The sequence below is a fragment of the Oryza glaberrima genome, chromosome 4 (genome assembly GCF_000147395.1).
Source record: "Oryza glaberrima chromosome 4, OglaRS2, whole genome shotgun sequence".
Taxonomy (NCBI): domain Eukaryota; kingdom Viridiplantae; phylum Streptophyta; class Magnoliopsida; order Poales; family Poaceae; genus Oryza; species Oryza glaberrima.
In genome coordinates this window covers 19,637,066-19,649,654 of record NC_068329.1, presented here as the reverse complement: position 1 = coordinate 19,649,654, position 12,589 = coordinate 19,637,066, and the positions used below count along the sequence as shown (strand labels likewise).

The window sequence follows — 12,589 nt, the reverse complement described above, 5'->3', positions numbered from 1 at the left end:
AAAGCTCGTCGCCTTCCAGGTTTCAGCCATGGAAGGACCATGGTCGCCGTGCGTACACAATGACCTTTGTGGCTGCAGCCAGCAGGAAGGCAGGCAGCCACAACGCTGCGTCGCTGCGGCACTGAAAAATATTTTTGTCGATCAGTGGAGTCTGATGGCAGTTATTATTACTACCATCCTGTGGCCAACACAACACTCCAACAGGAACTGTACAAACACACGCCTGCGCTGCAAGCGTCTATTATATCAATCATCAATCAATCGGGAAGGCAATGGCATCAAACACGCATTTTGCCTGTTGTCGTGGTGCTACCAAACTAAAAAACTGAGTTGTAACAGTAGCAGTTTTCTTTGCTACTAAATGTGTATTTAGTTTCTGTTTGCTTTCCCCCTCCTGCCAAAAGGGTCCTTCCCCTACAGCTCTTCCTTGTCTATCTTGTCGATGATGGGATCCACTATTGCATCCAACTCTTTCTTTATCTCATCAACCTGCCCAGGGGAAAAGTGAGAACTGAGAAATTAAAACTTTCCAATTGAGACCAGCGCGACATCATTTATGTTGTTGTAATTAAAACTTTTACTCCTCTCTAATCTTAATGAAATTGGCCGGCCAATCTTTAGCCGACTCGATAAAAGAAATTCAAACTCTGAATTATATATGACACCAAATATCTTCAAATAATCACACCTCAAATATATATTTCGAATTGGAGTATGGACGTGTTTAATTTCCTTCAAACTTCTAAAAATTCCGTCACATCAAATATTTAGACACATACATAGAGTATTAAATGTGGACGAAAAAAACCAATTGCACAGTTTGCATGTAAATTGCGAGACAAATCTTTTGAGCCTAATTACGCCATGATTTGACAACGTGGTGCTACAATAAATATTTGCTAATGACGGATTAATTAGGCTTGATAGATTCGTCTCGCAGTTTACAGGCGGATTCTGTAATTTGTTTTGTTATTAGTCTACGTTTAATACTTCAAATGTGTGTCCGTATACTTAAAAAAATTTGGGCCAAAGAACTAAACACGGCCTATATAGTCATTTGTCCACTTGTATTCCTAAGTTAATTTGCAAAACAAAAATCTATTACTATAATTTCTAGTAAAGCCTGTACCACAATTGTATCACTTGCCTACCCTTATTTTTTTTCTAAGTTGCCTACACTGGTGAGCTGCCACCTAATTTTTTTTTAAAGCCATTTACAGTGAGTTTCACCATTTTTTATAGTCAAGTAGCCTGTTAGTCTATGTTTTGCTGCCTGCTTCTCTAAGATCTCCTGACAAAACAATATACAATCTCTTTTAAAATGTGAACTTTTTTAAAAGGAGTGAAATGCTGCAAGTCCTAATGTAAATTTTCTCCACTTGTTCTGTGCCTGTTTAACGCATGTCTCCCTCACGTTGCTAAGGCAAAGTACAGGTCAATACGCATCTCCAAGGCTGCAACTAGCAAATATAGCAAGGGACAGAACGTAACTTGCACGCCTGTACCATGTGCTGATTAAGCAATGATGCCACAGTTAGCATCGGGAGCTGTCATGAGCTTTGGATTAAACAGAGAGACCAAGTCAGGTTAATTAGCAGTAATAAATTGAGCAACTGGACTAACCTTCTGGATTAGGGCCTCGGCTTTCTCGGCATCATCCTCTATCACATCGGCTACGGTCTTAATCTTGGAGGCAACCTCCTTGAGATTTTCGTTGCCGGGAAAAGCGTCGGCCAGCTCGCCGGCGACCTTCTCAGTCGCCTCCGCCACCGTGTCGACCACCTCGATTGCTACCTCCGCTGTCTTCTCCACGGTGTCTACCGGATTGAGCACGATTCACACAGCAAGAAAAATGGAGCCGAAATGCATACCACGATTGGGGAGAAAGAAGTCATTAAAATATGATTCAGATTGATTACCTTCCAATGCTCTTATCTTTCTGTAGATGGGTATAGCAACAATGATGGCCCCAACTACCCATTTGGCCCTGACAGGTGCATAGGTTGGAATGCAAGAAGATATACTAATCGAAGAAATGACATTGAAAAAACTGCAGGAGAGATGATGAACAAGAAAACACACATAACTCACCATGAAGGCATGCTGGGTATTGGGAGATTTCCTCCTGACGGTGCTGGAGGACCAGAACCAACTGCAGGGATTCTGAACCAAAACAGGTGAATACTTATGCAAAGTTTTTGCCATACCGTGCAAGTTTGTCGAAATTTTAACATGCAAAAAAGGGTATGTGCAAGATTATGCATCAAACATAGCAATCAATATAAGAAGATTGGGAGATATACACGTATGTACTTACTGTGCAGCTCCTCTGACCGGCAAAGCACTATTGATGCCCGAGGAGTTCATCGTTAAGCCGGTGATCAGGATCTGCCGGCGATGAGCCGATGCAGATAACGGCGTGTTCCGGTGACGCTGAGCAATCGCTGGAGCGCACAGCGCCAAGCCTTTGCAAGCAACAAGAGATTTGAGCACCGCCATGGGATTTGAAGAGTTCAGGTTTCTTCTGCGTTGAAGCTACTCTTCTATAAGTTTTTGTAGCCTTCAACTTGGCGCAGTATGCATGTGTTGCTTTCTTCTCATTAAACCTAAAACTTAATCTGCAAGACTGCAACACCTGCACGCACGAAGATAGCAACCTGCTCCAGTACATAGAACCATGCAGAGCAGACCTAATTTGTTTAATGTTCAAAGCAATCTTATTGGCCAGGAATCAGGATGCAATAAGGAGTTGCGTTTGGACTTAGGTTAAACAAAAGGTTACATTACTTATGACTGAATTATTTCAAGCGCAATAAATACTGGTCTCCACAAAAAGATTGAGTTAGGCTGTGACGAGATCTAGGTTGGCGTAATTATATCTTTCATTCAATACTATAAGAAATAGAGATCATGATCTTTCAGAGAAAAAAAAATGTAAGTACTGTTAAAACAATTAGGGATAAATACTTGATAAGGTCAAGAAAGTGGATAAACGCGACAAAAATGGAGTAGAATGAGCAGTAGAAGAAATGTCTAGACTACTGAAGGGAAGTCAGTAAATTCAGTAACACTTAAGAGAGGAACAAAGCCGTGACAGTGACACTGACAATGACAAATTTGAATTAAACGCATTTTTCAGTGCTTTACCTTGAGAAACTTCAATCTAGAAATAGAATACCATAAAAGAGTGAAGAGTCAGAACAGAGAAAGTGAGAAGAAAGAAACAGATTAGCATATCTGGAGTATGTCAGGTGCAAGGAAATGGAAATGAGAAAAATGTTGCTTCAAGCAACCTGAATATGTCATACTTACAAAGTTTTTTTAAAAAAGGATAGATCATGCCAACTCTGTCTCCATTATCATTAAGAGAACTGCATAGCCTAAGGTTGACAATAAAAAGCAAAAGAAAAACATTATCAAGCATTGATGAACAAATAAACCACCGATTCATCATCAAGCATTCGAGGTCAAAGCACCTCATGCTGCTCAGTGTCTGGAAGGCCTTTCTAGTTCCAGGACCGTGTTGCAGCTAACAATTTTAACCACAGGACACATCACAATGGAATCATCAGCATGGCCACTTCGGAGGGGATTAATGAAAATCATCGAGCTAACTTTATTTGCTGGCAGGGAAGCATCGGCAAAAACCACTTGCTGTTTCAAGGCTGCTTCAGATTCAAATCATCATTATCATCACCATGTTGCATAATCCCCTGCATCTTTGTTACTCCTGGCCTGTCTCATACTGTGTTCGTCAAAATGAGTTCCAGGTTGTCAGACATAAGGTTAGTCTGGAATGGCCCAGGTCTAGTTTATTGTAAGATAAGGCATTCTCAAACTGAAGATGGTTAATAGTTCTGCCATCCCAAATATATCACTCTAAAGGTTGCACCATCAGATAAGATAAGTTCCACTGATCCAATCCACGGAAAGAAACCTTTCAGTTTTAACCATCATTTGAACTAACACATACTGTGCTACAAAAACATGCGACCTCATGGTATTGTCATTGTCAGAGAAACCAGTTCAAAACGTCCATCTTCGACACTCTTGTCAGTATTGACTGAAATTTGTAAGCAGAATGGGCTGTTCTTGTGTTGATTCAACAGACATTTAATTATTATAAGCCAAATGAGATGCCAATCAGGCTTTTCTTTTGTCCTTTTCCTTTTTATAATTCCTGTCTCGCCACCTGAAGTGTTCAAGCTGCCACAGTCACAAGTATCTAACAACATAGGATGATGGTTCTTATAGCACTCAGATACATCATCTGCAATAATGTTTGCAAACAAGATCTCTGCAGCTTTATTCCTTACAAGAACAGGAATTTGTCCAGATTGGTCTCGCACATATATCTGCAGATGATGAAAAGACGATTTTACTAAATTATGTTCAAAGTAAACTATGAAGGTGGGTACGACTTCTTGAACTCTTTACCATGAAGGGTTTGTATATCTGCCCAATAACATGAAGATATTTTGGACTTTTTGGGCAGTCAATGGGATAAGTGTTTTCTCCATGGAGGTTTCTGCATAGAGATTTACCGTATCATGAGTTCATGACAGATAAGGCGGAGATTTTTTATATATAGCTCATGAACCATTGGCAATACAACATGTAAGGTGCATACTTTGGATATAAAGGTGAACCACATAACGTGCATCCAGCAGTAACTAAATCTCTGAAAATATCATCATGTTCTTTCAGGGAAAATCTTTCAATGACTGAAAACTTCCTATTGAAGTGAGACGCCAGAGAACCTGTTAACACCATTTTGGAAATGGATGCATAAACACCAACACCATGTAATTTGCTCTGAGACAGTAGCTCTGAGATAGATAAGAAGTTTCCCGATTCCTTTTCTTTTTCATCTTTCCAGTTCTTCAACCTCACCTGCAATACGGTAGCATAATAGTTTTGCCATTTACACAAATTAGCTTTAAAAGAAAGGATCGATGTTGCAAGTACTAAGTTATCAATAAATAAATTTGAAAATTATGTTTCACTTCTACCCCAAGGAAGCCTATCAAGTAAAACTGCTTCATTGAATTTGCAGTCTTGTGCATTTCCAAGGTAGAAGTAGCAAAAAGACAGGAGACATGCAAATGACTTATTACTTATATATTGATAAATCGAAATAAAAGGCTCATGTGAATATATTCGTTGTTATGACCTCTAAGAGAAATGTAACTGAAAATGATGAGTTTGAACGAAGTTTGATAATCCCAGTGAAACTGAAATTGCATTGTTTCAGCATAGATACCTTATGGCAATTTTCCGAAAGAGTGCATTTGTTGTGTTGCATCCAGGCCCACTCTACAACTCTTCTTAACTTTGATCTAGTATTATCTCCCACTTTACAATTAATCATAAGTTCATCAATTCCTATAAAATAGCTCATGGTAAGTTACTGATGAACAACCATAATGCTGACAACAGCTGTCGCAAAGTGGGGACAACCCATACAAAGTATAAATAAGTTACAAAAATGCAGTCTTAAAAACACAATGAAAAATAAATAACATACATGAAAAGACATTCAATTAAGCAGCATTCAACAATTTGCATTCAGATGCAGCAGTCAACTACTATAGCCTACAGAGGGTAGCAGCCACGTTGTTTGCAAAACAACATTTTTCGATAATTAAACATGAATTGATAACTGCTCGGTTATTGCATGTCTTTCTGTGGCATATATCAATGATGGGACAAACTTTGACATAATTGCTCCTGAAACACTGTGATATGTCAGTAAATGGACAAAAAAAAGGTGCACTTCCATACCACTTTGTTTTACCAAGTCTTTGGAGTTCAGCAATACTTGGACAGCAGATATCTGAGAAGCTCTTCCCTCCAAGCCATTTCTAAATTCAACTATCTTAATATCTGAAACAAGATATTAAGAATCAACCCGTAAGAAGAGGATTAATATAGCTGCATGACGTGTTGTCATACACGTTACTAGCTGAATCACCACAGGTAAATCGAAACCTGGCATGGACGTCGTAAAATTGAAATCAATATCAGGGATTTACAATCACATGACACTGACAGGTTTAGGTAGAAGAAACAACTAGTTTTTTACTATTATAATGAGATGAACAATTATCAACGTCTTACTTTGCAATAGTAAAACATCATCGGCGAGTACGCTCGAACCACGCTTGGGCCAAAGCGAGACACAAAACCTCGACCTCGTATCGTCACCAACCTCAAGCATAGTCTTCTGAAACGCCCGTCCATCTGCAGCATTTTGTTCCTAGCAAACGAGGAAATCTAAGCCTCAATCCGTGATCCCAAGTGTTACTACAACGGCAACACGTCCAAATCTGTCTTCCCCTCCAAAATGCTTCCACCACCAGCCACCCACTAGCACGAAGATCCTTCCACCCCGGGAGTAGGGTCGCTGATTACCTGGTGGGGAAGCACGCGCCGAACGGACGCCAGGAGTTGCACGAACCCGCCCAAGTGCCCGGCCGCCGCCGAGAGGTCGATCAGCGGCCCGTACCAGCTCACAACCCCCGCCATCGCGCCCGCCTACTGCCGCCGCCGCCGTAGCAGAAGCACCCGCGCGGTGGCGGCGGCGCCGGTGTCGCCTCGATCCCCTTCGAAACGGCTGAGCCCAAAGCCCCCAAAATCTACCGGACCGGAAGTTGGACCAAAATCGCCATGAAAAAGGCCAGGACGCAGGCTGCTGGGCTCAATAGCCCAAAAGTAGGACGAAGAAACATCGGCCCATATTAGATGCGCCATCACGTTCACGGTCGCATCAGATCACATCACCACATACGCAATCCACTTTCTCTCGCCAAGTCGTCGTCCATCCGATATGCCCCCTTACCACGTCACTGGGCAGCAGGCAACCACCGCTCCGACCAAGCTTTTCCACGCGCGCCGAGTCCAACTTGCCCACCAACTCGCGCCAACCAACCTCCCCCAAGTCCACCCCCTTTCTCCTCCCGCTTCGCTTCGCTTCGCTTCCACCACCTCCTCCTCCTCGCGTGAAGAAGACTCGGCACGCGTTCGATCCCGCGAGCGACCTTCCTCCCACCTTCCTCCGCACCACGCCCGCGCGCCGCGCCGATGCCGCCGGCGAGTCGTCGCAGGTCGTCGCCCACCTCCTGACGGCAAGCGCGATGCCGCTCCACCACCGCCGGGCGCTGCACTCCAACGACTGCGACGACGGCGGCTACGGCTGCTCCTCGTGGCCGCCGTTCCCTCCTCCTCCGAGCGTCATCCTTACTCCCTTCGCTTCCCCTTCGCCGGCGCCCTGGGCTTGCCCGCCCGCTTTTCCTGCCCCGTCGCCGTCTCCTCTCCATGGCGCCGCGGGGGGCAGGAGGGATCAGGGAGGATACCACGGCTCCCCACCAGGCGGTGGCGGTGGCGGTGATGCGGACGAGCACCGCCGACGCATCATCAACCTTATCGTCGTCGGCGCCGCGGCGCTCGCGTTCCTCTCCATGATCCTCCTCGTCGTGATCGTCGCCGTCCGGCGGCGGAGGCTGCGGCGGCGGCGGCGGCAGAGGCAGCAGGCGCTCCTCGCCCCCGCGGCGCCGGCCGACGCGGTGGCGGTGAACGTCGAGGACGGCGGGGATGACGATGCGGAGGGAGGGGGAGGAGGAGGAGGAGGAGGAGTGGTGCACCACATCTGGTACATCCGGACCGTCGGGCTCGACGAGGCGGCGATCGATTCGATCGCCGCGACGCGGTACCGCGCGGGCGCTGGGCTCCTCGGCGCCGCCGACTGCTCCGTCTGCCTCGGCGAGTTCCAGGACGGCGAGCTGGTGCGCCTTCTCCCCAAGTGCGGCCACGCGTTCCACGTCCCCTGCATCGACACGTGGCTCCGCGCCCACGTCAACTGCCCGCTCTGCCGCTCCGACGTGCTCGGCCCCGCCGCCACGGCCACGGAGTCCGGTGGCGGCGACACCGGCTCCATGCCACAAGCTGATCCAGTCGCAAACACCATAGCCGCAGCCCAGCAAGCGGCTGCGCCGGGCGATGCAATCTTGGAACGCCAAGAAGAAGAAGAGGAAGCAGAACAGGAGGACCAAGGAGCGCCGCCGCACATGGAGGAAAACCGGCAAGAGCAATCCAGCTCACCGGATCCATTGCCGCCGCCGCGCAACGTGCGGCGCGCGGCTTCCATGGACGCGGCGATCGTGTCGACCGCCGCAGAGGTCGCGGCGCTAGAGCGGCTGCCGGAGGCGGCTCCTGAAGAGGAGCAGAGCGGCGGCGGCGGCGGCGACAAGCGCGGCGGGGCTCCTGGCGCGTCTTGCCTGAAGGTCTCGAGCTCCGGCCGCCTGAGCAACCTCGGCGCCGCCGAGAGGCTCCCGAGGTCGTTCTTCTCGCGGCATTGCCGTGCCCGGAGCTCGGTGCTCCCGCTGTGATGAGATCCCTTTGCTGAATTTTGCTCCCTGCGAATAAGGTTACACCATGTTCTTGATAAGGGATCGATTAGTGTGTAAATATTATACTTGGAATCCTAAAAAGTGAGGATTACGAGTTTGAGACCCCAAATGCAGTAAAGAGAAGTGCTTGAGATCTAGAAATATGCATACATCTGTACAGTTTTGATCTTGCCTGTTGGTTAAAATTCATGAATTGTCCTGTTGATCTCGTGGTTTTTGCTGGTTTCAGTATAGAGATTAGCCTAAAACAAGTATAGTACAGATGTTTTGAGTGATCTTATCTTGGATTCAGGCACTGAATTTAGTCGGATCCTTTTGCTTTATGCTATCTACTAGGATATTGCATTGTTTTCCTGTCTTGCATTTTGTGTCTTCATGAATGATGACTGGATCATGTGGTCAGTGGTGCATCAAAATATGATGTTGTAGCTGTTGGATTTTAGCATATCTGACCAACTGTTCAAAGGCCATTGCGGTCAAGATGGTGCAAGGAGTATTTCGCTTTCGGTTTCCATCTCTTCTTATCTTGAAAAGTTGAAATCCTCTCCAAGTACTTGCAGTATTTCATTTTTCTTGACCGTATGAGTGTGTGTTTATTGTGAAAAATGACACGTTTATTGATGAGCTCGTGATTCCAATCTTCCCCGTTAGTACTCTTTTTTTTAGGGACCCGTTAGTACTCCTTGAATACATTGCGATTAGAAGCTTAGAAGTGAATGCAAAAAAATTATAGTACTGACAAAATACCTCCATTCCAAACGAAACCTAGTATGCCTTCAGCCTTCTGGGTTAATATTTGATACTACTCCTATATGTTATCGCGTTGTCTTTTCTTTCTTTTTTTTGTAAAAAAAAATGATAGCTGCAATTGTGTTTAGGCATTTTGAGCTTCTATTTCTATCCATGTTACATTCTCTTCCATCCCTGACGCATTTCATGTCCTGATAATACTTTGCCGAAAACTTTAATTAGTACTATGTCAACTCTGAAGATTAAACTGATTTAAAAAGCTCAATAGTGTTAGGGGATCCCAATTTATCAGGGCGACCTGCATGTTCATTCAGAAGTCGTATACACATGTCATGTAATCTTTTACAAACTGACGAGTGATCTCGAGGGTTTTTCTTTAGGAAGACGGCACAAGATTGAGCTAAGCAATGTCAACTTCTGTCGGTTGAGATGCCTCGGACGAACACATGTGCTTTGCTTGTTGCGTTTGTCGTTTGGACTTCGGAGCAGAGTTACAGATAACATACAGTGCTTGCTTGCAAAGTTGCAATGGTCTTGGTTCTTGGGCGGATTGCTTGTGTGGTTCAGGAACTGTGAATCTGGATCGGCTTTGATTCGGTGGAGGCGTTATTGTTGTTGTCTTGACCATTGTTAGCGACAGTGCAAATGTGGTGTAGGCCTTTTCTCCGAACGAGACATTAGTTTGGGCCAAAAGATGGATCATTGGCTGGGCAATATGGGTATGACTGGTCCTCTCGCACCATGTATGGTCCAAGACAGATTAATGCTACTACTTCCTCCGGCTACAGATATTTAGCGTATAGGATATGGTTAGGTTAAACTAATTAAAAGGCGATCATATCCTAACTATAAGATATCCGATAATTGTGTATTAAACTCGGTGGGACCAACCATAATACTAAGTCCTATATGAAATTAAACCTTCACATATGACAAAATTCCTGAGCAAACAAGAAAGGTATGCTAGATAAGGAAAAAGAAGTAGAATCCTACTAAAGCACCAGAAGGTATACTCAGGTGAGAGTAGCTATATTTATGACGTCATATTTTTTACAAAAAATAGTCGGCGTGTAGTTACATTGTAAGTCCCAAAATTACATATATAAACCTCAAAATTACATGTGCAAGTCTCAAAATTACGTATACTAATTATATATATAAGTGGTGTGTAATACGTGTACAGATTAGATGAGGTGGCCTTGATATAATCAAGCACACGATCTGTCCCAAATAGTATCCTAGCCATCAGATTTTGGCTGTAATCAGCCACAAAATGTGGCAACAACTTTTAGCAAACCCTTATTCGGATTGTATCCGTACTTGCTACCCTAGTTCTACTTGGAAAATAAATAAAATCTGAGGGTATAAATACAAGATCCCCTAGAAAGAGAGTGAACAAGCCATCACAAAAGCCAAGACACGATCCAATAAGCGCTATAAAAGTTAGGAGAGATCAATGGCCACCTCCAATCTTATCGAGTTCCTATTTGATAAAGGCGACAACAGCTACTCGTTGACAACATGTTCGAGCTTACATCGTTAGACGGACGGAGACTAGATTAGATTCTCCTTCAATGTGCTTGTGAGATATTGTGATTATATAATGACAACATCGGCTTCGGTCAATAGGAGTAGGGCTATTACCCATTAGTAGGAGTCCAAACCTGTATAAAAATCTCGGTCTTCGGTATCTTTTACTACAGTGTCGTGTATTGCCTGGTACCAACGTCCCCGGTACTTCACAGATACCATAGACATGGTGCAGCCCATCGACAATCATCTATCTATACACTATATTATTAAGACAACCTTAAAAAGAGACACCATGTTCGTTGTGGAGGCTTGAAATTTCTACATTAATTGAATAAAAAGATCTTAATTGTTAGATCATTGTAGGTCCGAATTATAATGGTATAGATATATTGATATAGATGTATACAAAATGGAATTATATCAAGTATAGATTGATTGATACAGTTGTATACAAAATATAATTATATAAATAAAAAAGAAGTAAGAGTTATATATGAAATCTAAGCCTACGAAAATAGAATCTAAGAGTTGTATACGAAATCCAGATCTTATAGAAATAGAATCTAAGAGTTATATATGAAATTCAAATATACTTATATATAATGGTAACTCTACATGAATTATCTTGCTTCACACAAAATTGTGTGGGGCAATCCGCTAGTTAATTTTATACTAGATTGAATAAGTAGAATCTAAGTTTCTAACACTATGATGTAGTTTTCAAGGTAAATTTATGTTTACCAATTTTATAAACTAAGCAATTCTGAAGTGATTAATGTAAAAGTTTCAAAGAGTATTAAACATCAAATATCCAGTAAAATACATCGGGGTGTCATCTAGATCCATAAACTTGCAAAATGTGTATCTAGATCCATAATGTTTGGTTGAATGTATTTTACCCTAGATCCAAAATACATATGACGTGGCTCAAACTCTCAATGGTTGTCCATGGTGATGAGAATTTTACACTTAGCTTCCTTCGCTACAATATACCCCTAAAATCGACTTCTACCACCCCTCAATCTACAAAATATGCATTTCTCAGCATCCAAAAAATTTATAGCTAAAGTCATGCACATGCACCCCAAAGGTTTGTGTGGGGTGTGAGTCAGCTGAAATGATACTATTGCATAAGGGGCCTAAATGCAAAATTTCACCATCTTGGATGGGCATGTTGATGCTCAAGTTACATCATCTGTATTTTGGATCTCGGATGATACATTCAACCAAGGTAGCTAGGGATCAAGATGTGTAATTTACAAGTTCATGGATCTAGGTAGTATTTTAATCTTAAATGTTTAAGACCATAGAGGCCTAGTATATTATGTGCGAGTGCCAAAATGATGTTAGTGACACTGTTTGGAGAGCTTGTAGTGGGTGCAGTTACTTCGAGAGTAGCCACCTCTCTCAAAAACTGAAGTAAAATTAAATAAAAAAATAGAAGCTGAGAAACTTAGCTTTTTCATGTTTTCAGTAGTTGTTTATCATAATCTTATGAACTTTTTTTTCAACAGGGCCAAAGTCTTGATGTCACTGGTGGTAGCTTAAGTTTGTCGATTGTCGCGATAGAGAGTCGTGTTGGTGGGTTCAAGTGTTCAAACCAAACGTTAGAGAGTGGCATATCAGTATAAAAATTTGAAGATGAGTTTGTTTGCACGGCTAGTAACGTCCTTAGTTGTCATTTTCAAGTTTGTTGGATAAGTATATGTAGTCGATGGATGCAACTGCGATAAGCCACACACGCTTTGTTGGAAGCTAGTAGAATACTAGATCCTCCGGAACAACAACAAACAGATACGTTAAAGCGAAAGTGATCTCCACCGTCAGATCTACGACCAATGGGCCTAATCCATGGATCATCACAGCTTGATTTTTACTGTACACCGATGTAGTAAAAT

General features: G+C 43.3%; 2 protein-coding genes and 1 pseudogene across 3 annotated transcripts; 1 reads left to right on the top strand and 2 right to left on the bottom strand.

The window, feature by feature from the left end:
- Positions 1-205: 205 nt before the first annotated feature.
- On the bottom strand, positions 206-3,207 carry LOC127771089 (FK506-binding protein 2-like). Its single transcript, XM_052296912.1, has 5 exons — positions 2,318-3,207; positions 2,092-2,163; positions 1,920-1,987; positions 1,624-1,817; positions 206-489 (listed from the first exon to the last, which is right to left on the bottom strand). The coding sequence occupies exons 1-5, from the start codon at positions 2,497-2,499 to the stop codon at positions 415-417; spliced, it is 591 nt and encodes a 196-aa protein (XP_052152872.1). The 5' UTR covers positions 2,500-3,207; the 3' UTR covers positions 206-414.
- Positions 3,208-3,334: 127 nt separating this feature from the next.
- On the bottom strand, positions 3,335-6,999 carry LOC127771088 (uncharacterized). Of its 2 annotated transcripts, XR_008017070.1 has the most exons (8): positions 6,415-6,999; positions 6,121-6,259; positions 5,785-5,886; positions 5,264-5,385; positions 4,631-4,893; positions 4,438-4,528; positions 3,477-4,355; positions 3,335-3,380 (listed from the first exon to the last, which is right to left on the bottom strand). XR_008017070.1 is itself a non-coding variant. In XM_052296911.1 (7 exons), exons 1-7 carry the CDS (start codon positions 6,526-6,528, stop codon positions 3,996-3,998), a joined length of 1,191 nt encoding a protein of 396 aa, XP_052152871.1. In that variant the 5' UTR covers positions 6,529-6,999; the 3' UTR covers positions 3,335-3,995. The 2 variants fall into 2 exon arrangements, 1 of the variants encoding a protein (XP_052152871.1); XM_052296911.1 differs by having other exon boundaries at positions 3,335-4,355.
- On the top strand, positions 6,830-8,883 carry LOC127771087 (uncharacterized; annotated as a pseudogene).
- Positions 8,884-12,589: the final 3,706 nt, after the last annotated feature.